General features: G+C 42.6%; 1 protein-coding gene across 3 annotated transcripts in view; it reads left to right on the top strand.

Annotated features, from left to right (window-relative positions):
• The window catches only part of PHF2 (PHD finger protein 2), an 87,700-nt gene that overhangs the window by 22,050 nt on the left and 38,352 nt on the right, over positions 1-27,298 (top strand). For all 3 annotated transcript variants that reach the window (XM_069769865.1, XM_069769863.1, XM_069769864.1), the window contains exon 2: positions 22,736-22,821. In XM_069769865.1, coding sequence (XP_069625966.1) covers positions 22,736-22,821 — 86 coding nt within the window. The remainder of the gene's footprint in view (positions 1-22,735; positions 22,822-27,298) is intronic.

The following is a 27,298-nucleotide window of genomic DNA, read 5'->3' as shown; positions in this document are numbered from 1 at the left end:
GCCTATCCTGAGACACTGGCAGCGTGTCAGCCGAAAGCAGGAGTAACTGCTAACCGCATGAGCAGTGAAACGGGCATCACCAACAACATTCTGTGCGATATCCCTGTTGTTCTCATCCAGCTGAGCCATGTCATGGTCAGCTTTAATGCTGGTATGGTCACAGTAAGAGGGAACGGTGTTGCTCTGAGTACTATGGCTTTTGGAGGACAAGTTACAAAATGAAAAATTACTGAGGGATCCCCTGGATTGCAGGTGTGAGCTTATAATAGGCCAGTGTTACAGATATTTCAGCAAGTTGTGGCTATTGCATGGCTGGTCTTACTGTGGGGACAGGACACAGTTTCAGTATTGTTTGCGGTAACGTTCCTGTTGGAAGGAGAAACGAAATGACAGGGTCATAGCAAGACTGCGGTTGATTTGTAAGGTTTTTACATAATGGTTTATTTCCTGATGTGTATGTACTTATTTTTAAAAGTTAATTCCTAGAGTCATAGAGGTCAAGAATTAAAGAATACGTTTTACAAGGTGGTACTTAAATTGGTTTATGTTGCAGTGCTGCATTACAGGGGAAGGGAATTAGTCCAGCTGGCTCAGCGGAACCCAGCTCCTACTCCTTGGTTCTTGCTTTCAGCCCAGCTTTTGGTGTCCCTTCTGCCTCATGTCCTTGAGAGCAGCCTCGGGGCTCTCCCAGGAAGGTGGCCTGCCTACCTGGTGACTTGTGAGGTGGCATCCCTGGTAGAGATGCTTTTCATCTTTGAATCCTTGGGACAGCGAAGGAAGCCTGAGGGTGAAATCAAGCATCGTTCCCAATGCTGTCTGCTGCCGTGGTGGGCTGGTGACTTCCAGGTCTCACTCAGATCAGTCTTCTACTGGAGTCGGCTGTGGAAGTCTGTGGGGTCTTGCATACGTCGTGGCTAGATAGCTGGAAGCATCCATCCTCCTCGTCCATTGTGGATGCATGATGTGTTACATTAAACCTTGAGACTGTGACCTTGGTCTGTGGGGTCTCAAGAAGCCAAACGGTGTGATATTGCTGATTTTTCAGGTTCTGACTTTCAGCTTTGAAAAATATATTTGTTGCTGGCATGCAGGAGTTCTAGGTAGGCCACTTAGCAGTATGATGCTGGCAGAGATTTTGACTGTGCAGTAACTTTAGATTGCTGTGATCTAGAAACTTTATTTATTTCTGTTTGATTGATTTCCTTTTTTTCCAAGATATGTAATATTTCATTTATACAACAATACCAGTTTGTTTTTGCTGAGAAACAAAAGGCACTTGCTAATAATAGACACTTTTCTAAAGCAGTTTTGACCTGTACTCAGACAGAAGGTGTGCTATTAATGAAAACAAATGAAGGCTAAATTGCAGTGCTTCTTTGTGAAGAGTTTATGCTGGTTTTGTTACGTGGCTGTAATACAAGACTATTTTGACAGTAACTTTCATATGGTCTGCTTTTTATGGAGCAGTGGTAAATAGCAGAGGTGACACGTTGAGTAAGGAAGAAGTGCTGAGACACTAATATCACGGAATTTTGTTGATCATACACTAAAGCAAGGATGTATTTTTTTCCTCAAGACAATTCTCTTCCCTACCCCCTTCTGCACTGGGCAGAATTTAGCCTATGGTTTCCAACATGTACGTGAAAATGAGTACATTGCTATTTTTTTTTGTTTACTGTTCACTTGACTCTCAGGATCTATTAGAGAATGCACTTCATTACTTGATTATTTGCAGCTGATAAATAATGACTTGTTTTGATCAACCCAGCACCTAATTTCATGTAGAAGTTTTGAAGTGTGTGTGGAGATAGACAGGGGATTTGTAGCTATGTGGAGAGTTGGCTATGTAGCCTGGTAGCGAGCTGCAAGCCAGAGGGAAGAAGGGTAAGGACAATTTTATGCAAGTCTACTTTTTGATTTATTGCCACTCAAATGACAAAGAGTTTGAATCTAGACTGAGCCCTAGTACTCAGCTTTACTTATGTAAAGTTCTCAGTGACTTCAGTGGGAAAACTTCAATATTTACCCCATTTGTTTTTTAGATCTCAGCCATCAAGAAACTTAGTGTGAGGAGTTATTCTGCTGACAAGAGCCTTTTATTTGGAGTATCCTGTGAGGATGACATGATGATGGCATCATGCCTGTAAGATGAACATCAGGCTAGTCCGTGCAGTAAACTGGTAACAACCACCAAAGCTATGTAGTTCATTAAAGAGTGTGAAGCTGCTGCTTTCCTTAGGACAAAGCAGAAGGGGTTTACTGTCATTTGAAATGTCTGCCACTGCATGAAATGGCCTGTCCTTGAAAGAGGCCAAGCCTCTCCTTCTCCATACACAACAGAAACGCTCTTCAGATTCCAGGGCCAAATGCTCTACCTCAAGCATATTTACTCTCTTAAAAATATTTTCTTGAGTGACTTCCTGTGCTCCTTTCTGCTCTATCATTCTTGGGAGCTGAGTTGTTTCTGCTCAAACTCAACGTGCAAGCAGGATACAGTTTAAAGTCTTGCATTGCAAAGGTCCATGGTTTCTGCTGATTGTAGTTCAGAAATCAGGAATCTGTACTGAAATGGAACTTTATGAGACCCTACAAATATGTGTAGTATTTACTTTTTGCAGTCTTGCATCTAGTCCTCACCTGAGGTTGAGGTATTTTGTGCTAAATGTTGTTTGAGACTAGAAGAAAGTCTCTCCTCAACAGTGCTTATCATCTGTAAGATAGAACCGAAATAGAAGATTTTAATGTCATTTTATGAAAATGACTTACACACATTAATGCAGGTCTCCAGAGTACCTGGCCATTTTGTTGCGATGAGACCATTTTTCTCTTTCATAGTGTTCTTCTCCTCTTTCCATGTTTGCTGGAAGAGTACGTGCATCACCACTGCCAACAAGAACCACTTGGTCCGTGTGTAGGAGACAAAGGCAAAAATGGTTTGGTTTTATATATGCAGAGCTGACAAAACCTAGATTCAAACAGTGTGTGCCAGCACGTGTGTAAACACATAGTCTAGGCCTATTGAGAAGAAAATTTATTTGTGTTGACACAGGAGACATGGCTGGTGCCTGCAGAAATAAACAGAAACACTTTGGTGCTTTCAGAGATTCCAGGCCGGGAGAACGTTTCCATCCCATGGGATGCTCCTGGGCAAGCATTAAGGTCTTTTACCTGAACAAACTGAAATGTGCTGCAGAGACACACATGAGAATCAAGTTTCTTACTGCTTTAATCCTAGGTCTCACAGTGCTTGGTGGCCTCTTCTGTAAGATCTTGATCAGGACTGGAAGGGACAAATTTAAGTGGGGAAGACCCATCCTTATGCTATGGTTTTGGAAGCTGATTTAGTGATTGTGAATGCAAGTTTGATTAATAAAGATTATATTTCACTACTATTTCTGTCTTTAACACTCAGAAGCTCACCGAGAGAACAAATACATTTGCAGAGGTTTCAGCCTTTTTCCGCTGTTAGAAGTACAAGTATGTGTGGGGCTTTCACGCTCTATTCATCTGTATTGCTTAACATAAATTTTAAAAGATGTGAAAAGTTGCGTCTGAGAACACTTATGAAGAGCCGTCATGTTAGGCATTCATTCTGTTGCTGATCTATGGGCCTGTTATCTAAACTTCACGTAATAATGACCTATTTACTTTAGTGGAAAATTCCTACTGATCTAACAGAGTTTGGATCAGGCCGTTTTTGCTTATTTAAAAGGTAGTTCAGATTTTCCTTACTGGTTCCTGTCACGTTGCTGTTATTGAGGTTATTGCATCTGAGGTTATTGCATCTGTCTCTTGACTACTGGGTCAAGAGACCTATATGGGTCCCTGGGTGGAGGGAATGCTGTGTTGGTTACAGAGCTGAGTGCCACCAGGATGGAGAGATGAGTTTTGGGGAAGGGACTCTGCACTGCACCTGGGTATCGCTGGAGTGTGTGTGCAAAGGGAGGTAGGAGGTGTGCAGCCCCACTCATGCTGATTTACTTTCAAATTCTTCTGCGGAGTGCCAAAAATGGTCTGTTCAGGTATCTCCTTCATATTTTGTAGCGGAGGAACTTAGATGCTGTCACACTGAGTCAGACAACTGTCTCGGCTGGTGTCTGTTTTGCGGTCATTAGCTAGCACCTGGCACATCAGTTGAAGATGAAATGGAAAATCGTATGTAAAGAGCAGAAGGCAACTGGCGAAAGGAGCAGGAGAGAGAAAGCAAGCAACAGAGAAAAAACGTGTGCAAACCAATTCTTTTTTCACACCTGCAGGCTATCAGTTTACACCTTAAAGCGGGGAGCTTCGTTGCCCTCATCAACATCTTTTGTTGCAGAGCTCAGATACAATGCAGTGCTTTTGAACGCTTGCGTAATGGTGCGGTCCGCCAGCCAGCGCGATGGGCTTTGTAACCTTCCCCGGCTACCAGGTCGTGATGAGCACTTCTAGGCTCCCTGCAATTTCCTTATGTCCATGTAGCCTGGAAAAAAAAGCAAGTTTTATTACTGTGTGTGGCCAGATTCTTTTGTGGACTGGTGCCACTTCTTTCAGCTGAGTTACACAAGGAATAAATTGAATAAGAGGATGATTTTGAGAGGAGTGTTATTTGTGTGTTATTTGTTTAATGTACTTCTTGACCTTTTGGGTTTAGTTTGCTCTAGCTTTGCAATTTTTTCCTTGGGTTTTGTTTTGTTCCTGCTTTTTACCACCGCCTCTTTGGTTCCTTTCCTCTTGGCTTATTTCCCATCTGCTTTTGGGAAATCCAGTAAGGAGAAGGGGCAGAACAAGAATCAGAACAGCTGTAATCACACAGGGCCGAGCAGCTTCTCTGCCAAACAGGCTGCGTTTGGCAGAGCCCCGTTTTCAGCAGTGAATCCTTGGCATGGTAACAGGTTATCTCTGCAGATGTCCTGCGCCGAGTGCAAGTACGGCATGTGGCAGAGGGTGGAGGATTCGACCCAGGCTGGCGCTGCCAGAAGACGAGGTGAGACGGCAACAGTCAAGCAAAGAAACTCATGGACAAACTTTGTAACTAGGGCACGGATTTGGGAAAGAACTGTGAAATAGTAAGATCTAAATTTTAATCCCAGCTGTATTTGTATGAGTCCCTTGATTTCCACTAGCATGGTCCTACATGGCAGCCTGGTGTCGCTGAGAACACAGTCAGGCTCTGATTATCCAGTTGTCATGGGAAGATGATGAATTTTGGATATAGATGGGAATATGTTGCTGTGCAAAAAATTGCATAAGCCGTTCTCCCAATGTTGTCTTTGGTAAAGGTGACCTCTTCAAGGTGTTGCCTTTGATGTCACCCAGATGACAGACATTACAGTCAGCTGGAATTGTGTGACTAAATATCGGGGTCAGTCTCTAAGCCTTTAATTATTTTAAATTATATGACAGTGAGATGAAACAGAATTTTGATTTGATATAAAATAACAAGGGGGAAAAGAGTCTCATCTGGCACTTTCACCTCCCCCCCTATTTAGAAATGTTTTTTCAGCCTAAATTTGTTTGTGGCTGGTCTGTTCGTATGAGAGTGTTGTCTTTCAGCAGTAGGAATTGGGAGAGCTGAACTTGCTTCTTAAGTCTGCCACGGATTTTCTGCATGACTCAGTGAGCCCCACTGAGTGACTCTTGTATTCAAAGACTAAAACTCAACTAGTCTGCAACTGTGGACAGTCTGGCCTAAAATGGCAAACACCAATGGCTGAGTTATCTCCACGGGACAACACAAAGGATGCTCTAGGAATGAATTGGCCCTTGGCTTGGAGTTATAACATCTCTGGTGCACTTACCTTTACCTTAGCTGATACCTCCTCAAGGGTGGCGTGTGTGACTAATGTGTCCTCAATGAGCCTCTGTTCCTAGAGAAATAAAAAAAACTACAAGTGCTGTAACCTGGTCAACTTCTCATCAAAATCGCAACGTTACAGTTTGCTTCCCAAAGTCACAACTGTATTAGTTGTATGCAGCCCACTATTTCGTGTTTCTTTGTTTTCCTTTCTTTCTTTACTGCTATCAGTGGCAAAAAATTACACAGTAAACTCAGTATTAATATAATAGCTAATTAAAGACTTCCTACCCCAGTGTATGAAAAAATGTCAACTGGAAAGAGCCGGTCTGTGGTGTATTTCCTTGGTCTGTACATCGCCGTAGTGAGAAGAAGTTGTTGGAAAATACCATTCATTTTAAACTAAACACTAAGCCTCCTTCGAATTATATCTTAATAAAAAAGAGAACATCTTGGACAGTCTTTGATTTAGACGCGCTGCATTTTAAGTGTGTCCTAATTATAGTGCTCATTGCTTAACATTAATTTAATGAACATCCTCATTTATACGGACAAGGTTGGCAAATAGGAATTAATGCCATTAACACCCGCGAGTCTCCCAAAGGAAAAAAATCAAAAGATCTATGAAGAAAACGTAACCTTATTATTTATAACAAGGCAAAGCACAAAATCACCAGCCGTACATTTTTGTAATTGGATCAGGGGCCCTTAGTAGATGCAGTTTGGAAAGGACCGGTGCCATGCTGCAAGCGGCTGTTGCCTGCCCTGCGGGTGGCTGGCAGGGACCTGCCCACGGGCATCACCCTTGCTGAAGCATAGCTTGCTTTGAGGAACTTTCCGTCCAAGGTTCCAATCTTGCAGGTGGACCCTTGGCTTTGTTTTGATCTCAGTTGTCTGGATCAAGACCAGACCTCCTCTAATCAACTCCAGAAATGACCACAGTGGTTCATCAAGGCCCAGAATTAAGGACTGAAGGAAGACATCATTGTTTTCTTGGTGGATCTGGAAAAGTGTCGATGATGCACATCTCTTGCTTTTAACATTTAATTGCATGCTGATATCAGAACTGCCTGATTTTAAGACACTAGCTGTCAAATTTTCTCCACAGGCATTGATTTCAACACACACAGAAGGTGGATGGTCCACTCACTCCTTAAAAACCTTTGTCATCCTGAACTCTGTTTCAGGGAAGTTATAGGAATTCAAGTGATGGCAATGACAGTTATTTACGAGCCAAAGAGACCTAAGGGTACATTATGTTAACAAAGGGGTAGTGTAGACCTACACGGACCCTGCGACCCTCACAGATCATCCTCTTACAGGAGGCTTAGGGTGTGGTAATCATCACAGCCAAATCACCGTATGGGCTTTAATAGGGTGTGTTGACACCACAGTGGCAAAGCTTTCCATCTGGTCCAGCCTGGTTGAATTATTGTATCGCAGACTCATTTTTCTCCTTAAATATGATGGTGGTCTGCAACATTTAGCCCCTTCTTACTGAGCACAGTGAGGAGAACTTTCATCATCCTTATCCAGATCCCACTGTACAGTTATTTAAGGGGTGATGGAGCACAGCTGAGCTTTAAACAAAGACATAAGCATTGCCACTGGGAGAGTTATGCCTTGTACAAGTGCTACTCAGTAGAAAAACGCTGTAATTAAAGGCCCAGATTGTGCAAATTTTTCTTACAGAACTGCATTTCAACTTCTGTCTCTTTGAAATCAGTGCTGAGTACGTGCTGAAGGACTGCTTGACTCCGGGACTGAGTTTGTCAATAACTGACGTATCTGATGCTTTATTCTTAGATCTCCTCTGCCTGCCACTTCTGTTGTGTCGATCTCTACCCCTAGACTGCAGCTAGCATTAATGTTAAGGGATGCGCACTGTGTGTTGCTAATACTTTAAAATCTTGCTGACTAAAAATGAGAGGCTAATACATTGATCTTTTATCTTCTGCCTCCAAGTCTTGTCAGCGGTACAACTCAGTACATGTTGGGGTGAATGCGAGTAGTCCTGTCCCTAGATGGGTCACAGCAAACAGTTTAATGTTTGTTATCTACATGTATAATCTTAGACTCTTAGGTTCCTCTCAAATACAGTAGCCTCTGAGCATCTCCCAGATAAAATCAATAGTAATTCTCTGGTGGACTTCATGGAGTCTATTTAGGGTCAAGACTGTGGTTACGTGAAAATGTTCTTTGTGCCTGTCTGTGTAGGTTTATACATGTATGAATGTATCTGTGTCTCCAGTGTGGATAGATAGATATAGAAGTGAATTTTTGTTTGTTTGTTTTGTTTTTAATTCTGAGAGGATAGGTGATAAATTTGACAAGTTCCACTATTGATGTCAGAGGATCTAAGTTTATAGAGTTTTATTCTGGAAACTGAAGTGCCTTGTAGGAAATTAAAAAAAAAAAAAAAAAAAAAAGATACAACTTAATCAGAAGCTAAACTGAAGGCAAAAGTTGGTTTGAATATTACTATGATAAAGGGACTGTAAGACAGAACTTCCTCTGAAACCCAGGAAAAAGGTATTTGACACAGAATAAAACATCCAGTCATGAGAAGATGTGGGGTAGATCTGTGTATATTTGAAAACAGCCGTAGGATTACTGGCATGCTTTTACCTTGTCTCCATACAGGTGGTTTTCCCTTTTTTATTTCATTTTTCATATTTAGGTTTCTTTCTATTAATAAGACATAAGCAGATCCAAATTCAGCTCCCACACACATAGAAGAGGATGGACTCTGAGAGCAGAAATTGGCTCAGATGATTAAAATTTTTGCGTGAGTTTACATTTTGCAAGGCATTTTAACTTAACACATTTTTGGTAATTGGAAATGTGTTGTTTCTATGGTACCATGACACTGGTGTCAGCCTCTAGAAGACTGCACAATAGGGAATGCACATCTCAAATTCTTCATACCAATCGCTGTTTACGTTACTGGATCAGGAAACATGCAGTAAGGATGTTTCACAGTTTATTTACGTTAATATTTTGTCTTCTACATGGGCTTCCTGTCTCTTTGGTACTGTTTTCATTTTGTAAATTTACATGTTTTGCTTAAAGCAAGAGTGAGAGCGAGATTACATCTCTGCTTGTCGCATGACCTATTTACTGTTGCTTCAGAAAAGCAGAATTGTGTCTCTCTGCCTCTTAGCTTCTCATGGAGAGCAACACTAAGGAACTGCTCAGGTATTCAGTGGCAGGGGATGACAGCCAAGGTTGTGACTTGGTTCCTTGCCACCCATTCCTAATATCAAAGCCATTGGCATTGAAAAAGTTACCTGAATCCAAACTGAGTTGGGGCTTCAGAGTCAGCACAGGCTGCGGAGCAAAACGATTTATTGGCATGCACACCTAAGCAAAGACCACCACCGATTCCTTGGTGACTTTCTTGCCTTTTTTAAGGGAATGTTTTGAAAATTAAAGCAATAATATAGTGACCTGTAGTGTGTTGAAATGAGCATGAAGACACCTGTGACAGGATGTTGAGCTTTATATTCGATAGATGGCTTTTCATGCTGCTCATGATAAAGATTGTTGTTTCTCTGGAAGGGCATCCACAGGGTTTATATTCCTGCCTGCAACTTAGTGAACATCCATCTTTAAAAAAATGTTATTTTCCTAATGAAATACTGGGGTTCTTGGGTACTATGAGGAAAGAAATAGGTTAGCCATTGGAAATCTGGAAACTTACCTGTGTCTCCAAGAGTACAAGCTTTTTGGAGCATGGGCCTTCAGGAGTGGCTTTAGTCCATCTGCACTACAGCCGGGCTGAAGCTTATATGAGCTCACCAGCAGCAGTTTTAGGTTGGTCGGTTTGAGTACCAACGTGAGTAGCAAGTAGCACAGGCTTCACGGCAGCCTGGAGCCCTGTGTAGGGTCCCTAGGTTGGCTTGGTACCCACTTGCAATGGAGTCATAGCCTCTGTTACTGTCAGAGCTGCAAAAGTTGAGCTTAACCTTTTCAGTGAATACCTAGTGATTCTTTGAGCTCCTTACTTTCCAGAATAACTTCAGAGACTGGTAGATTTTGAACAGTTACGTTGAGCATGTTCAAAATTCAAAGTTAAATGTATACTGGTTGGTTTGACCAAACTGTGACAGATGAGAAGTGGACCTGCATTGATTTATTAATAATTACTTTTAATAATTGTAAGGATAAGTGAGAAGTTATTGGATTATCAGAATTTTTCAACAGCTGTACTAATTTACCTTCAGAGAAGGCTGTGGAAGAGTAATGCAGGACACCCTGGCATGCCCCAATGCACCCTTGAAAAATAAGAGGCAAGCTGTTTGCCCAAAGGATCCTTCTATTCTCTCAGGCCATGTTTTGCCAGCCGAGGACTTAGAGATCAAAAGAATTTTAAACCCATTGAAACACCTTCTTAAGAGCGGAATGGCGGTGGCTTTCAAGTTACACAGGGAGAAAGTTTCTTGGAGACTACTCTAGGGTAGGAACAGTTAGGGGAAAGATAGGTATACAGTCAGTTTGGAGGGAGGTTTATTGTAAATAAACAGTACTTACTTTCAGGAGGTTATTTTGCCACTGCTTACAGTTTGTCATTGCTCCTGGAGGGAACAGAGTTTCAGGTCTGAGCTTGCATGAGGCTAGCTGAACTAATTATGGCTCGCAGGGCAGTGCTGCCAAAGTGCTGGGGCTGCGTGCGGTGCCAGGCTCTCGCGCTAGCTTGGGTACCGCACATGGTGCAGCTGCAGAACTGCCAGGTGCAGTTTTACTGAAGAGATAAGCAGGCTGCGGTTTCCCCGCTTCTTCCACCCTTGCTTCACGGTGCAGCGACAACCATCTGGCTGCTCTGTCTGCCCAAGAGCGTGAACGTTAGGGCAGAGTTTGCCCCTGGATGCAGCGCTCCCCTGGTGTGATGGGTCCAGTGGAGGAGGTTATATGGGGCTGGGCAGAGCATTTGCTAGCGGAGCTGTATTGTTCTAGCATTTGAACAAGCTGCGTGGCACCCTGTAAACAGACCCAATAGAGTCATTTGATTCCAGCCTCTGCAAAGAAGCAATAGTTGAAGCTCTTGTTGAAATCCAGTGTCCACAGAGGAGGTCAGGAAGACCTGCAGGTAACTTCACCTGGTAACTACAGCACGACGACACTCTGCAGGACACAAAGTCTCTATGTGTGTGTGTATATTATAATTGCACAAGTATAACTCCTAGGTGTATGCAAATGTCTTAGATTCAGGTTGAGCAAAACCTCTAGTTTACAAGTTAAAAATGCCTGTTCTGGTGATAGTCTCAAACATAAATCTAGAATCTGCTTTTTCTGTGAGCTTCCCTGACACTAAACACCTCATGTAAAGATTTGTGGTTCCTAAGCACAGTGGGGGATTTAAATACAGAACCTGGAAAACTGAATTCCTATGCAAGTTGATGTTTGTAAATACTCTTCCAGCTCTTCCTGGAGGCTTTCTTGATAGCTGGGTGAGAACGGTAATGTTGGCTGGCTCTTGCAACAGGGAGGAATTTAGCATGCAAAGGAGTGATAGCAAGGCCAGAAGGAAGGTGTGGACTTCATGTTGACTTGTGTTCAAATCACAGGCAGCTGCTGCAATAAAGAAAGAGTCTTGGGTGCACCAGGAAAACACGTTGCAATAAAACTAATACAGCAAAGTTACTAACTTCAAATCTGGATAGTTTGTTAAGGGACAAAATGGTATTACCATGTCAAATTGTAATACCATCAAGTTGTTGACAACCATCAAGTTGTTGTCAAGTAAATAGGACAGATTGTTGATGATTACTAAGTATTCATTTGGACAGGTAAACTTTATTCTACAGTGGGGTCATGTTAGCACCACTGTGAGTATCCAGATAGGGTAGTTGAGGGCATATTGGCACTGTTGGGTTCAAGCACCAACATCTCTGTGTGGCTGTGTTTGTGCCTTAAGGAATGTGCCAGTATCGTTGAATCACTGATGGCTCTTCTAAATTAAAACAGCTTTTGAGTTGCTCCTGCTTTCTTATAAGATTGGCTGGCCAAAACCTAGACTGTTTCAGATCTTTTTTAGTTTCTCCAGGTGTCAGAAAAGAGAGCCTTCTAATTCAGTGTGTTCCAGGGACCCCTTGAAATCATTGTCCGTTTTTAACAGACTTTTGATCTAAGAAAAGCAAGCCTGATGTCAGTAGGCTTAGATTTGCTCCATGGAGGATGTCAGGAAAACATGCAGGACTCCACAGACCAGCAAAGGTTGGGAAACCACTTTTAAGTAATTACATTAGCTAAACATGATATTAAAAGAGATAAAGAGTGTTTTTGTAACAGCTCACCGGGAATCCGGTCCTCTCTCTATATGTTAAGATCATGGTTCTCTGCATTACTCCAAGTAGGAGAGCTGTATGTTTTCAAGAAAGGAAAACAAAATTAGTCTTGTGTTTGATACGTTATTGAGCACTTTCGTTACCTGGTATGAAATGAGGTCATGCAGGCTGGTTCTGTGGCACCCAGGCATTCCCCTGTGCTGGAGGAATTCCCAGCTGAGCACTTAGGGCAATTTTTCGGTCCTTTGTGCCCCAAGAGCAGCCCAGAAAGACTAGAACGGCATCCAGAATCTGGCTCATAGTTGAACTACAACTGCAGAATTGAAGGAAAGAAAAGTGCAGCCAAATTTGTGCTGCTTTGTGAGGAACTTGGCTCTGCAGAGCCTGGAAGGGGTTGGGAGTGAGACCGAGGGATGGAGAGTCACGGTCGGATGGCTGGATGGCAGAGGTCACTGTCCCTCCATGGAACTGGGACCAGCGATTTAGAAAGCATCAAATGCTTCACACAGTTCCTCCACTAATAAGAATATGTAGTAACTAACATATGGCTTAGAGGCTTCTGAGTGTGAATACCACTAATTGAAATCAGACCTGGGCTTCCAAGTGGCTTCAGGGATGCTTTTAAGAATCACACCCCTTTCTTGAGCTTCATTCAGCTATTCGCTTCAAGACAAAAAACCCTTTTCCCTTTTTTCCCCATATTGTTTTTTACTGCTTCTGTTGGGGTGAAAAATTCCAATTTTTCTTCTAACACGTTTCTTCCTAAGGTGGAGTAGTGGTGTAGCGTGCAATGTATTTTGAGGACTCATCTTACCATCAACTTAGAAGAATCTTCCTTAAGGTATTTTGAATGTAGGTAGGGGCTGAAAGTGGGGTTTATGCATCCAAGCCACTGGAGTAGTTTAGCATTTTATGCCTATGAATAACAGCAATGCAACCATGTAAAAATAGTAACTCTCTGCAGAGTGATCTAAACTTTTGTTTTCTTTGTAATGTGTTGAGATTACAGAAATCACTGGGGACTTCAGCGAGTGGATCAGATATAATGCCTTCAAAAAACAGGATATCTTTTTCCACAACAACTAACCTGCTTACAAAAATAGCAACTGAGGACAGATTATCATTAATAGTGTTCAGTGTAATAGAGACAAAACTATTATACTTTAGGGAAATATATCCTATAATAATAGCTTCAGTTGCTAAATATGATTCGTTTCTGGTGTTTTTAAACTTGTTTTATGACTCAGGCTTGAACAATCTGGATATTGTTGATTACATAAAATCTGTAATTCTCTGAATGTAATTTAAGTTCTCAATGTCTGCATTTTGTTTCTAGGCTTACTTTTATTTTAGCTTTCCTTGCAATTTGGGGTGCACCTTCTGAAAAATGTTCAGTCCGTGTTTTTAAAACTCTGCCTGTGATTTTTGCTCTCCGGAGAGCTCGGTGTGGGTTGCCACTTTCAGCAAGAGCAGCAAGCCCCTGTGCCAAGCAGCTGAACATTTCACATCGTTGGGGTTTGCGATTTATGTTGAGCCTGTTGCAGAAAGAGCTCTGTGATAAACATGTTGGTGGACTGTACACTTGAATACTTATATACTGCAGAGATAGGGCAGATTATCTCTTAATCAGGGAGGTGCCAAGCACCTGCACTGGCCAGTAACATCCCTGAAGTTCCTCAGCCATTTGCAATTAAAAAAATATTCTACAGCTGGCTTAGTTGGCTGTAACATTTGTTTTTCAGGGAGGTCCTGATTTCACTCACTTTTACAAATAGTTTTATAGAGGTCAAGTATTTCATGCTTTCTCCCAAAGGGCTAATTCTCTGCTGCATACCACAACTGCAAACAAGTTTGAAAAAAAATTGCAAAATGTGGTTCAGTCAACTAAAGAGCAAAGTTTATCCAAGACAGCAAAATGTACAACTGGCTGAAGTGCAAGGACGAAGAAGCACAGAAAGCAGCTCCTTGCTGTAATTCAATCCTGTTGGCATTTTTCAACTGGACTGTAACAAACAGATTTACTCTGTTCCTCTTTCTAAAAGGAAAGGGCACCTACTTTATAAGCAAGCAACTAATTCTACAATTGCAAACATCAAAAAGAGTGGGCAACATCCCCATGCTCCAAAGAACTCCCGAATAATAAATAAGGTAAAAATGGTGATACATCCCACCCTGTGCCCCTGAGACAGCACGGCCTCCCGCTGGGTGCTGGAAGGGAAGGTGGGACCAGGCTTTTCACATCAAACGAGGAGCGTAATTGAAAAGTAAGGAGAGCATCACTTGCAGTCATCCTGATTTCAGCAGCAGTCCCATTCATGCCCTTTTCCTCGTCAGAGTTTGGACATGGTTCTTGGGAAAGGCTGGTTCTGGGGTGCTGGCACTGACCTCGCATCCTGCCTGGACACCTGGGGCTGGCCAGGGCTGGTGCCCCCCAATGCCCTCCTGATCTGGGGGGCTGGAGTGTATTGCACCACCCTTACCCCCTGCGCCTGCTTTTACCAACACACAGCCAGGAAGAAGCTGCAGGACTGGTAGTGTTGTGCCTGTTCGCTGGAATAAAACTTTTTTAATGTCATGCCTCCAGCCCCCAAGTACTTGAATGATTTTGTGGCTTTTATGGGCATGGCAAGTGCTCAGAAGCACGGGTGATGTTTGACTAACTTGAATACATGTCCTGTGTTAGCACAGTATTCCTTGCATACGCTGTATGTACTCGTTTGTAGTCTGGTGGCAATAGTTGTGTGGACATTTCCCTGCTAAGGACCAGTCTAAGGTTGCTTGTCCGTAGCTAGCATCCCTTAGACAGTATGAAATCACACAGAGTCAGTCTGTGCAGGCTATAGCGCCTGCACCTTCTCCTGGTTTTTCCTGCAGCCTCTTTAGATAGCAGGAACATGGTCAAAATTGTGTAGAACAGAAAAGAAGCCCCTTCAAGATTTTTATAAGCTGGAGGAGGCTAATTCTTCCGGTTTCAAATACACGGTGATTTTGCTTTAAACAAGCTCCAGCGTTGGGCCCAGAACTGCGGAAACCCAAATGTAAATTTTAGCTTAAAAAAGTAACCGTGAAAATGCGTGGAGTTGTGAAGCCCAGGAAGGGCTAATGTCACAAGGAAAACATTTATTTGTAAATTCCCACAGGAGAATTTACAGGCAGTAGAGACAGACCTCTAAAGCAAAAGCTCTGTGTGTAGGTAGCACAACCCAGCACTTGCACAGAGATTGTCATCTTCAAAGCACCGAGCAAATGTTTGTTAATTATACTACAGCAGCCTTTGAGGCTATCAGGCAGGTATTAATATTACTGCTTTATAGGTGGAGAAATTGAGTCAAAGAAGTTACGTAATTTTCTTGGGATTAAAGACAGTCATAACAACCTGATGAATAGCGCAGATTTTCCTTGCCTTTATGTTTGCATGTTGCCGAAGCTGCTGTGCTTCTAATGGGAACAGCACAGATACAGTTTGGTTTGGAAAGGAGGTCTTTCCCTCTAAATTTATGTTTGTAATGCACCGAGGGTGAGCATATGTAAGGTGACGTGAAATACTAGCTATCTGGTGTAGCTAGGGTTATCTCTCATCTACGCCCTAATTCAACAAGTCCCACGTATTGGACACCTGCACGTGTGCCCAAGCCAGCACACATGGGTTTTCTCCTACCATTGCTTGCTCTTGGGTCTCCTACTGAAGTGACACTGATGTGTCTTTCTGTTCTCCCAAATGACTTTTGAACTTGCTGTTTAGCTTTAACTGTAACTGACAGGAGGCTTGAGGTCTCAAAGATTCCTGCATGTTTTCTGAAAATACATGGCTGATTAGATGAGACAAATCCTTCTGCTTAGGAAAAGGCTTGTGTGTGTGCTCCTTAGACACCGGAGAGCATACATGGAAGAGCCCTGGTCAGACTTCACGCTGTGACAGCCACCAGAAAAACAGCACACAAGATGCAAATCCGAGGAACAGCTCATTTCACTGCTCTTGGAATGGCTTCTTTCTTTCCCTTTTTTTTGTCTTTTCTTAACATCTCTTGTGTCCGCAATGTTGGCCGTTGCATGTCTGGGTGCGGTGATGAGGACCCAAGAAACTGCTGTCACTTAACAATGGCCCAGCATCAAACTGTGAAGCGTGAGTCTGTCTGCTGCTGGGAAGCCCTGAGTTTCCCACAGTACCTATAGTTTTTTTCAGCTGGTGGAGGCTTCAGAAACTGGATGGGTATCTTCCTTACAAATGACACATTAAGGAAGAGCATTATTGTGCAACACGTGATAAATGACACATCAAGAAACTATACCAGTTGTTAAGGGGTAGGGATGAACTCAGGTTAACTTCTAATTATGACCTTTATTACTTATAAAAATGCCGTGAGTACCTCTTCTGCACTGTGGCAGCTGCCCCACCCGGGGCTTTGATGCTTTATCCTCATGGGCTGGGGTGGAGCAGCCGCTTGCTGCTGGAGAGCCAGCAGCTGGCCCTGAGCACCCCTGCTGCCTGTACCCCTGCCAGACCCCGAGCATGCTGGAAGATGGGCCCGTCAGCACAACCCTCTGCTCTCCTGGGTTGTAGACCATTGACCATCTACCTCCAGGTTGCGAGAGAAGGGAGGGAGGAGTGTGAAATCGGTTACCACTTTCCAAGAGTTAATGCGATGCTGGTATCCCAGGTTTGTGGCTGGTTATAAAAGTTATTTGGATTTGGCTGATTGAGGGAGAGAAGGAGAAGCAGACATGTGGTTGTGTGAAATAAGAGTTGAAGTGTCATTTTTCACCAGTGTTAAAATTCCCTAAGCTTTCAGCATGCTTCTGGTAAAGTGGTAAAGGTTGAAAACAGAATTTAAGTTAAAATACACAGAATATAACAACTAGTCTAGTGATTTATTTGCTAGTTACAAATTCTGAACAACATGTTTGACCATGGATGTGGCAGGCACTGCTGTACTCGTCCGTGAGCGCTGAAGACCTGTGCCCTGTGCTGGGCTGTGCTGTTGACCTGCTGGTAACCTGAGCAAACCCTTCCAATCCCGCCTGTGACAAATTCCTCATCTGCAAAAAGGTACAATTGTACTGACCTTCTTGGTAGATAAAGTGTGCAACGTAGGGAGAGGTGGGCTCTTCCCCATTTTTCTCTTCCAGAAATCGGGACCTGTAATTAGGGGGGTGAGGTGGGAGTGAGGGTGCCCCTTCCCATCGGAAGTCAGTGTGGTCCATGGCTATTCAGCAAAGAGCAAAGGATACAGCATCACCCCCCCAAGAGCATGCAGGTGCCAAGCATCCTGGGGAGCCGCCGTCACTCCCATCTGTGCTGGCTTGCAATCTTTCTTACAAACCCAATTGTCTATTTGAACACCTTATATTTCATGTTTGTGCTATGTTTGAAGAGTGCTTCTCAGGAGCGGATAAAATGTCTGTCTTTGGTTTGTTTTCAGAATTAAGATGTTAGCTTATTTTTTCCCTCTGTTCTATTCATGTATTACTAGATTTTATTTTCTTTCCCATCAAGTAGCCTTTTGTTTGGTTGTTTTATTTTTTTATATTTTTCTATACTTGTCTTCTGGTTGATAATGGAGATTACATGGCTGTGGTAGAACAGATACTATGTGGGTTAATTTTTCCCCTAAAATTACTTAAAATGTCATCTCACTGAAGATGACAAATAAATATTCTCATAAACATTCATGCTATAAAGCCAGTTTCCGACTTAGGCACCTTTTATTATTGTTGCCTGCATGAAAAAATTGTCATTAACTTTGTCAGAATACTGAAATTTGAATGTCTCTTCATTGTGAACACAGAAGCAATTTCATTTTAAAGTGGCAAAGGGCAGAGTTTCTAATAAAAATGTAATTTGTAGCTTCTGACTGCAAATGCTTCTGTTTGTGCTAATTCTCATTAAGTCACTGTAAAATGTATGATATATCAGCTTAAACAGCTGCAATATCAAAGGCTTTACTTTTCATTATTATTATTTTTTTCGTATAACAGTTTTGGTAAAATTCAAATGCATCAGTAATAATGTTTCACTTTTATCTCATTATCAAATTAGTTTTACGCTGCCTCAACCTGAGTTAAATCACTTAAATACCATTTAAAAATCAACCATTAAGTTGTTTTAAATAGTTCCAACAAGATATTTTTGGATGCACAATAACTAATCCCTTATTCCATCTTTCCTGCACTTGGGCAAAAAGGTGGAACAGGGTTTCTCTGGATGAGACGACGGTTGAGCGGTGTGTGCTGGCTGCTGCCGTGAGGCTGGTGCTCCTGCGTCCTGCATCCTTACCCTCCACACCAGCTGCATCCCTGGTTCCCAGCTGGCACGTCACGGCTGCAACCTCTCACGCGTTAACGCTGATGGGACAGTGAGCGTGAGGCTTTGCAGGGTGTCTGGGGACAGTTTTCTTTCCTTGCTTCCTTATCCTTCACCAAGTAAAAGTTTTCTCCTTCTGATCTGCTTTGGGAAGCTGATGCTTTCACCAAGAATGTGTTTGGTCCTGCCAAATGCCTTAATTATCACACAGTTAAAAAGCAGCAGCTGGAGATAATTCACAGTTAGACAGTTAGAGACATCCACACCTAAATACGTTGTTGGAGGACACCCACTTTGTCCCCGCGCACGCCTCTGAGTATGAAATCGCCGGTGCCCATGAGGTACCGCTGCCGTGCAAACAGGAGGACGTGTTCAGCGATCTCTTTCACAGGCTGCCGTGGCGTAAATGCTGCACCGCTTGATCTGTGAGTTCTTGCAGCAGAGTGGGGTCTTGCTGGGGTGTCAGCACGCTGTTTTGAGGTGTCTGTGGGCTTTTTGAAACGGATTCTTGGACTGCTGCTACAAATGAGGCAAATAAATCTGCTCCTGCTGTTGTTCGCAAGGCTGCTTGCAGCTCTGCCTCCTGCCGCTTGGCCCTCTGCTCCCTGCCTGTCCTTTTGCAAGCTCTGCCTTGCACGCTGCCTTGCAGTACCTTTGCTGAACCTCTTACGCCCATTTTTATCTCATCAGCGGATCTGAATAATCACACAAAAGTGCTACTGAGAGCTTTTTCCAGTTCTCCTCTGTCGATGGTAACGCATCCAGGGCTCATATTGACAGATTAATGTGGGGCTGGCTGCAGCAGGGCCCGTTGCTGGAGGCTGCTCCCAAGCACGCCGCCTGTGATCCTGCACTGTCTGACTCTGAACCCGTTTGATCGTTGTAGGGGGTCAAACGCTTGGCTCGAGTCTTTTTTATGTTTGTGTTTCTCTCAGGCAAATGGGGCTGAAAAAAGAAACCGGAGGGACCAAAGTGGAGTGTTCTCATGAAAAAAAAATAGATGCAAAACACAAAGCACCATTTGTGCTCAAATTTGGGGACTGAGGGGAAGGACAGCACTGTTCAGCTGCTATAGATGACTTGGTTTTCTTCAGCTGGAGAAATGCTTTGATTCTGTTATATTGTTGATTAACCGCTCTGAGAAAAAATACATTTGTAAATTAGGCAGGAGACCTCTTCAGGAGTCTGCGCTGACTTCTGCCAAGGCTGGCAATCTCCTTCTGGTTCTCATTCACAGGTGCAAATGCTCTGGAGACCAACGCAAGGGTAGGTCACTGCTGCAGAGCTGACAGCCCCTCCACTGCCAAAACCTTGCCACATAAAACCAATACACCCAGCAAGAAATCCTTGTTCCTCTTCTGGCAGGAGTGTTATTGAGCGGTTGTCTCTCTTAACCTGTCTTTAACTGTGGCAATTCAATTTTGTATGCCTATATTCATGTGGAAGCCCACAAACAGTTCTGCTGGTGGAAATAACCTGGGGAGTCAAGCTCTGTTCATTGAGAAAAGGGGCACAGACTGGAACTGGGTCATATTTTGGTTAAAGATCACCTGAGGGATTTCGATAGGGTGATCTCTTGGACAGTTTGTACTTGCAACTTCATGTACAGTGAGGATAGTGGCTTCTGCCTACGAGTAGCTGTAAATGGCCAAACCTTATTCAAAAGCCATGTTGTAGTTGGAAAAGTTGACTGCATCTTTTAGAGGACCGTTTGAGTTTGAGGTCAGTTATTTTTACTTTTCCTTTTTGTTCTAGTTAAATATTTTTACTTGCTCTCAGAACAATAGCTCCCACCACACTGAAGCCTTTGCCCAATGCAGTAGCTTTTCATACCTCCTCCTATAGCAGTCCATGCAGCGCCCAAGGGTCTCATCTCCTTAGTTTAGCTAAATATAGACTTTTCAAGCCCTTGTATAGAGCCTAATCCATACCTTTACTAAGCTTAACAAGCTGAATCCAGTGGCATAAGCAGCTGACGCAGCTTTATGGGTAGAAGAATCCTCCACATTCTCTTACGCTTGCTCTAATCTGACAGGGTTTGTTTAATTTTTCTACTGCTTAATCTGGTATTTTACTGCCCGTATGTACTTGACTCTGAGGACTGGATTGTTGTGATGATTTTTCCTGTCTGCAAACTTACTCTTCAGTTTTCCATGCTGTCTGCCCACGGAGACCCAATAATTTTGTATTTTTTCAAGTAACTGTTTAATAAAAAAAAAATAAATCAGCCAAATCTGAAGTTGCTTTTAGACAATTCCGAAATAATGTCCTGTTTACCAGGCTGTTCACAGGCTGAACTCACAAAAATGAGAATTTCTCTCACCCTGTACTCTTTGGTTTGGAGGGAGCTGGGTCCCATACGCACACTGGCAGCTGCAACAGGATGAAAATATCCACAGAGGTTTCTGGCAGAATCTTATTTTGACAAAACATTTACAATGGTTACAGAAAGATTTGTTTCCATATCTAGCTAGTTTGGCTTTTTCCAGCTCGGTTGCAGACTGAATATTGGTTTTGTTGATTCTTTTTTCTAAAAGCAAGTAGATCTGTGTTTGTAATCATGATACGTACAGTTGCACATCACTGTGTGCCTTGGATTCAGAAATGGTTTCAAACCCACCTTTGTAAGCAGAGAGGGTCATAGTGCATTTTAACACTTAATCCTCCTGTCCCGAGCATGCACGTGTTTGTGTGTGTGCTCACGTACACCGTGTGCATGCACACATGTGCACACCCCCCACCAAAGACATCAAAAGAGCTCTGAGCTCCGTGGAGCCAGGTAGCTGGTTCACAACAGCAGAGACTTGCAAGGCTTAAAAAAGCATAGAAGAGGTGGGCTTGCATGATCACGCATTATCCTTCCTTTATCTGTGCACCTTCCTGTCTGCCAGTAACCAGGAGTTTAGGGCCTTCCTACATCTAGACCATCATATTTAGTAATTGCTGGTGTATCCAACCTACATTAATTTCTGTAGTTATTTAACTTGTTTGTAATTTTGGACACTTTGGTATTGTCTTAAAGAGCTTGAACACGGTGAGAATGGTATCCTGTACATCGCTGGACAACTGACCCACCCTGTTGCCTTGCCTGTGGGAGAGGAGCAAACATCCTCTCCTCTGCTTGCTGTGGGTCAGAACCAGCAGCTAAAAACTCTGAATTCATCTTCCTGCACTGATCGCCACTTTGAACTGCCAGTGGGATGCAAGGAGGCTGAACGCTACCATATGCATGAGGATGGCGTTGCCATGACCCGTGCCCAAACCCTTTCTCTGGCAGAAGAGATGAATCGGTGTCTTCTGCTCACTGAAGAGCACTGAAAAGGCATTTCAGGTGGTGAAGCAGAGAAACTCCAGGAGTGCTTTTATCACGGTGTGATCTAGCCTTGTTTGTGCTGGTGGTTAAGGTGAAGCTACCTTTGTTGCCTCTTGTGGTTCCTCTTGCCTAGCTGAGCTCTCATGGAGCCATGACGTGAGGGCCGTATCTCACAGCACCCAACTGAAACTCTTTTTTCTGTGCTGCAAATGTGCCTTGCAGCCTGGGCTACTTCAGACCGAGCAAGCAGGAGCAGGATCCTGTTTGCTTTTCCTCCGTCGGAAGGAACAGTGCCATTCTGGAGTTCGATTATTTGGCTGGCTGCTCGGTGCTTTGACTGCGCAACATCTTCTTATCTTGGGTACTTCATTCCTTTGCAGTTTAGTTTTGTTTTGCCGCAGCGCTGTGTTCTGCCATTGGATTGCATTCACGCAGCGTGCCCACAGGCTGCGCTGTATTGTTGCATATGTTGTGCCATCCAAAATAATCTCGGTGGGTGTTCTAAACAGCTGCCATGATACAACCCATCTTCTTGGCAGCCAGAAGTGCTGTGAGCTATGTGTCTTCTTTTCCTCCTCATCTTCGTATATTGTAATAGAGATGTAACCTATATAAATCTTGCATATGGTATACCTTGCCAAGACTACTCTGGTACCTAGCAGCTGTCCATACATGCTTGGTAAAGAAGATGTGTTTTGTTAATTAGATTTACGTGGGATGGTGCTTGGAGAACTCCATGTAGATACAAAATGGTCTCCCTGGGAAAAAAAATTCTTTAGGACTCTCTGCCATTAGGAGGTCCCTGGTGAGCTGGTAGTGGGCTTCTGACTGACACCTTTTTAGCACCACATCAGGAATGTAGGCTGCAGAAAGTCCAGTCTGACTGTACTAGCGTAAAAAACACCTAAGCTTTGCTTTGATATAGCTGTTAGCAGTCAGCATAGCTGCATAGTAAATGCACAGCTTATTGGGGTTTGGTTTTTTTCATTATTAATTGCATGCTTGCATGTTTGGAGATGGAATCAAGCTAATGTAATATTTGCCTTCATATATTCCAGCTGTGTGGGTGTTGAAGAAGAAGAGGCACCAGATATAGACATCTATCATTGTCCAAATTGTGAGAAAACCCACGGCAAGTCTACTTGTAAGTATACGTGCACAGCTGGTCCTCAGATACACAGCAGATTCCGTATGTTTAAACAAAAGAAGCTTTTTTTTTTCATCACAAAAAGACACACCTAAATATCATGTGTCATAAATATTAGAATTCAAACCATGAGGTGAAAAAAGATGTTGTGGGGAGAAAACCATGGGTTGGATTATGGAGCTTTGGGTGCAGCTCCCTGCCTGACCTCAGGCAGTGTGTATGAGCTAATGCAAGGCACCTTACCTGGAGCTCCAGTCCCCAGTCCTGGCAATGAAATGATGCTTCCTTCCTTGCACGGAATTAAGAGTTATGAAGGTAGTTAGTACTGTGGGCTAGAAAAATCCTACAGAGACAGCTAGTTCTAATACAGTGAATTTTGGAAACTACATGGTGTTTTTTGTGTTTGGATGAGAAGAGTAAGAAACAGTATGTTATGCTTGGCCTGGATATAAAACTGTAGCAATTTCAGTGGCAGTCAAAATTGTAGGATGTACTGAGGGTGCCAATTCTTGCAGTTCTTTCACAGGAAAAAGTTCTCCTGAGTAAAAGTGACAGTTGATCTCAGTGGGAGTTTTGTCTGGGAAAGAACTGTAGGATGTGTTTGCCTTGGTCAGATTAATTCACAAATTCTTTCTATTATACAATGGGGGAAAAAAAAAGAAAAGAAACCAATCCCTGAAAAGACGAAATGCTTTACTTGAAAGCCATTTATTATAAATAAGCAACAGTGATGCGGAGGTTCTCACTGCTTTGCAACCTTAACAGCAACACACAGAGGAAGAGCACAGTGCTCATCTGCCAGGAGCTGAACGAATCATAATGTTCCTTTTTTAGTGCGAAATAAGGGATGGCTGGAAACTGACTTCTGTTGTGTTAGAATTCAGTAATTTTAAACCCAAGCAATTATTTCTGCACTGCCTTAAAAGTTAAAGTTTAAAAGATTTCTAGGGCGAAAGGGGAGGAGCCTGAAATGTTGGTTTTGGGGGCAAAAATGGGAATCATTTTTCCACTTTGACTTTTTCAAAATCAAGTGTGAACTGGAAACCTGAATGACCTGCAGCTGTTCCTGTCTCCCAGATGGTCTGCTAACAACTTTGGCGCAAGCAGAGCACCCACAAATTGGGCAAGCTGGCAAAAAAAACCCTTGGGAGGCTTGTTCTGAAAGACTTAACAAAATCAATATGTCCCCACAGAATGTTTTTATTTAAAAGAGTCAGGCTTTCTAAGGTTTTCTTGGAAGATTTCTGACAAACATACTGGAAATTGGTCAAACAAATAACCACAAATCATCTTCAAGTGAACAATTTGGTATTAGAATGTGTTGTGTTGAAAAGGGGGGCATGACTGCAGATACTCCCAGGCTGTTGCTGACCCAGTATAGAAGCAGCAGCAGCAGCACAGGATTTCTAGCCCCTGAGTTTTGTATAACACTGAGATGTGTCTGATGCTTTGGTTTCTTTCACTTTGCGTTGAATTGTGAATGATGAAAGGCACCTACTTTTCAGGGTGAGGGGAAAAAAAATCAGAAGCAGCAGAAGGCTATAATCAGGAATTAAATATCAATACTATAAAAACTGTGGTGCATGATCTTAGAATTCAAGAAAAGGCAGTTTTATTTAAAAGATAACAAGTTTAATATACTCATTAAGACGAGGAGAGGTGAAATGACAACAATCTTTTGATGCTTTAAGAAGGTTTTTGGCTATCCAATTCTTTTTATCCAAATAAAAATCTGACTTGGCAGTACGTCTTTTAGTCTGCATTGTGCAGCACAGCAGAAAGTGCTGCTGGAGCGCTGTCGCTAGTCATAGTCTTATCAATGTATGAGGTTATCAGTGTGGTAGGAATACAGAACATTGTATCATTCTGCAGTACAGCAATATGACTTTGTTTTCTCTCTTCAGATGCATTGCAGAAAGTTCAATGACGTACAAGACCAATCATCAAAGTAGTTGAGTGTAAAAATTTCAGGAGCATTTGAACATTAGTTATTGATAACCTCATCTTGAGTTTTGGTGAAGTGCAAGATCACAGGTTCTCAAGCTGCATAGCCATTTTCACCAAGAACTTGCAGAATCGTGGATCTCGTTGAAAAATGAGGCTGTTATCCTGTAGCCCCTCCTTGCGGAGTGCAGTAGGCCAGGAAAGACTGATTAAATGAAGGCAGGAACAGCTTGGCTTAATGCATTCATTCTGTCAGGCATTTGTATGCAGGGTGTCCTGCTACACGGCACTTGGGCTCTGCTGGGACTTCTGGGAGATGATCACTTTCATTTGTTTATTAACTGTTACAATATATGTTTAAACTAGTTATCTACCACTATCAGTTTTGTAATAAATGAGTAAGAGTTGTTCCAGAGCCAGTAGTTCACTGGTAGCATTTAATTATTGCAAGATTAGCAAAGGGAAACACAGACACCAATTGTCTGTTATGCAACTCGTCTGGATTTAAAAATATATGTGTATTTCTGGAGCATGCATTCCGCAATATATGTTTTCCAGATGTCAAATTTTAAAATCATTTTCCTCTTCTTACATTTTTCCACTTTACCAATGTGGCTTCGTGGCTACTATTTCAGAAGATTGCTTCCTGTCATATGACATTTGAAGCCATTTCGGTTTAATGAGATTTGTAGGGACTCCTCTTTGGGAAAAATTATACACATTCATACAAAATTTTCTGACATCATTTAAATAAAATGTAAGTGCTTTGTTTAGGCAGACTTGACTCATTTTCATAACACAATCTAAAATGTTCGGTTTGATTGCTGTCTCATTTGCAGCAGTGAAAATCAGGAGAAATTCTTTGGAATCGGTGAAGTTACATAGATGCAAGCAAACCAAAGTCAGGCTGAAACTGTTTTTTAGTTACAACTTTTAATATAAATCAGTAGAGAACTAACAGGGTGCTTCTAGGTATCCCTTCTTCATAAATACACTTGAAATAATGTAAGTATACTTTTGAGGTCTAGAATTATTAATTTTGAGATACAGTTTTCATAAAAATATATTCCCTTTTTCCTCTGGAGGGTTTTCTGTAGAAGGAGCAGGGTTATACTTTCCAAAGGTCAAATTTGGATCAGAAAGTTCTGCAGAAAAAGAAATCTGTAATCATTTAAGAAAAAGTGGCCTTTCTGGCTAAAGCTAGTATTTGTTGCACATGTTGGTGGGCCTTTAATCCTTACTGTGGTGTTCATGGTGAAGATGAAACATAAAGAGAATGGCTGAAAATGGGCCAAATGTCGATTGTTTGATGTAATATAATGGTCTACAGCAGCAGGCTTGCTGCTGTCCAGGTGATAGCACCTCCTGGGGAGTATTCTGGTGGCAGAGGCATCTTTGTTGCCTCTGCATGAGAGGTGGATGTGAGAGGTGGATGCCTGCCGGCGCTCAGTGCCGAGGGAAATAGCTCCCCAGTGCTTTTTGAAGAATTGCCATGAATTTCTTAATTCAGCACTGATTTGCTGCTTTTATTTCTCAACACTCCATGCTATCTGAAGTGTAATAAAAGAACACGCGAATATGATAAGCTCTTTAGTTTTCACTGTGGCAAGTGACACCTGTTTCACTGGGACTTGTGCTAAGAGTCCTAGTGTTAGTTCAGATATGCTGAAAGGGGGAGGAGGCAGTCATTGGAAAGGGAAGGCGAGGAGGAAGGTTTGGCATTCATGTAGAGCTTGTTTCCTTTGTTACGAGGAGCATTGAATTAATACACTAAGCCTGAGAGTCATTAAGATAAAGAACTAGCAGCTTTAATGAATATATCCAGCTAGGCTGGAGAGCTGCATGGAACCAATAAAACCAACATGCTTTGTGCAAAACCTGGGATGGATTCACTGGGAGATGTCTTTACTTGAGTTATTCCAGGGTTGTGGTCAGGAAAACAAAGTTAGCTTTTCCTGAACCTCACGTCTTGTAGCTGCAGCCTCCAGATTCCTTTCTTAATGAAAAAGTACGTGGATCTGTGTGTGTGTGTGTGTGTATGTGCATGTGTAAAGAATGCGGAAAGAGTGCCATCCCTGCATGGTTACTGAGGAGTCTGGTTCCTTCCCTAGCTGTTTTGACCAGCAAGAAAAGCATAAGAGATCTTGATTTTGTGTAAAATACTGAGTTTCATGATGTAAAACAAGGGTGAAAAATAAAAGTTGTGACATATGAAAATTCTACTAACAGAGGCTTGAAATGATACAAATACACACTTGGGGCAAAAAACAATTTACTACCAAAATGAGCATATCCAGACAGACTGTGGAAATAGGAACAGCTGAGAGAGATAGTGCTGACTAAGAGAAAAAGCTGGACCAGTTTTTCTTGCTCTGCGTTATCTGGCTGTCAAAGAGGCAAGGCAGAACTACATTGACATTTGACTTACTTATTTGTGCTTATTCCAGCTGACCCTTTTTCCATGATGAACTTGCCTGTATGTCTGTCACCCACTGGGAACACAGTTGAGGGGCCTTCAGTCTGCTGTCGT

This window comes from Haliaeetus albicilla, chromosome 24 (genome assembly GCF_947461875.1).
Source record: "Haliaeetus albicilla chromosome 24, bHalAlb1.1, whole genome shotgun sequence".
Classification (NCBI taxonomy): Eukaryota; Metazoa; Chordata; class Aves; order Accipitriformes; family Accipitridae; genus Haliaeetus; species Haliaeetus albicilla.
Note: the sequence above shows the minus strand (reverse complement) of the source record. Positions and strands in the feature narration are given on the sequence as shown.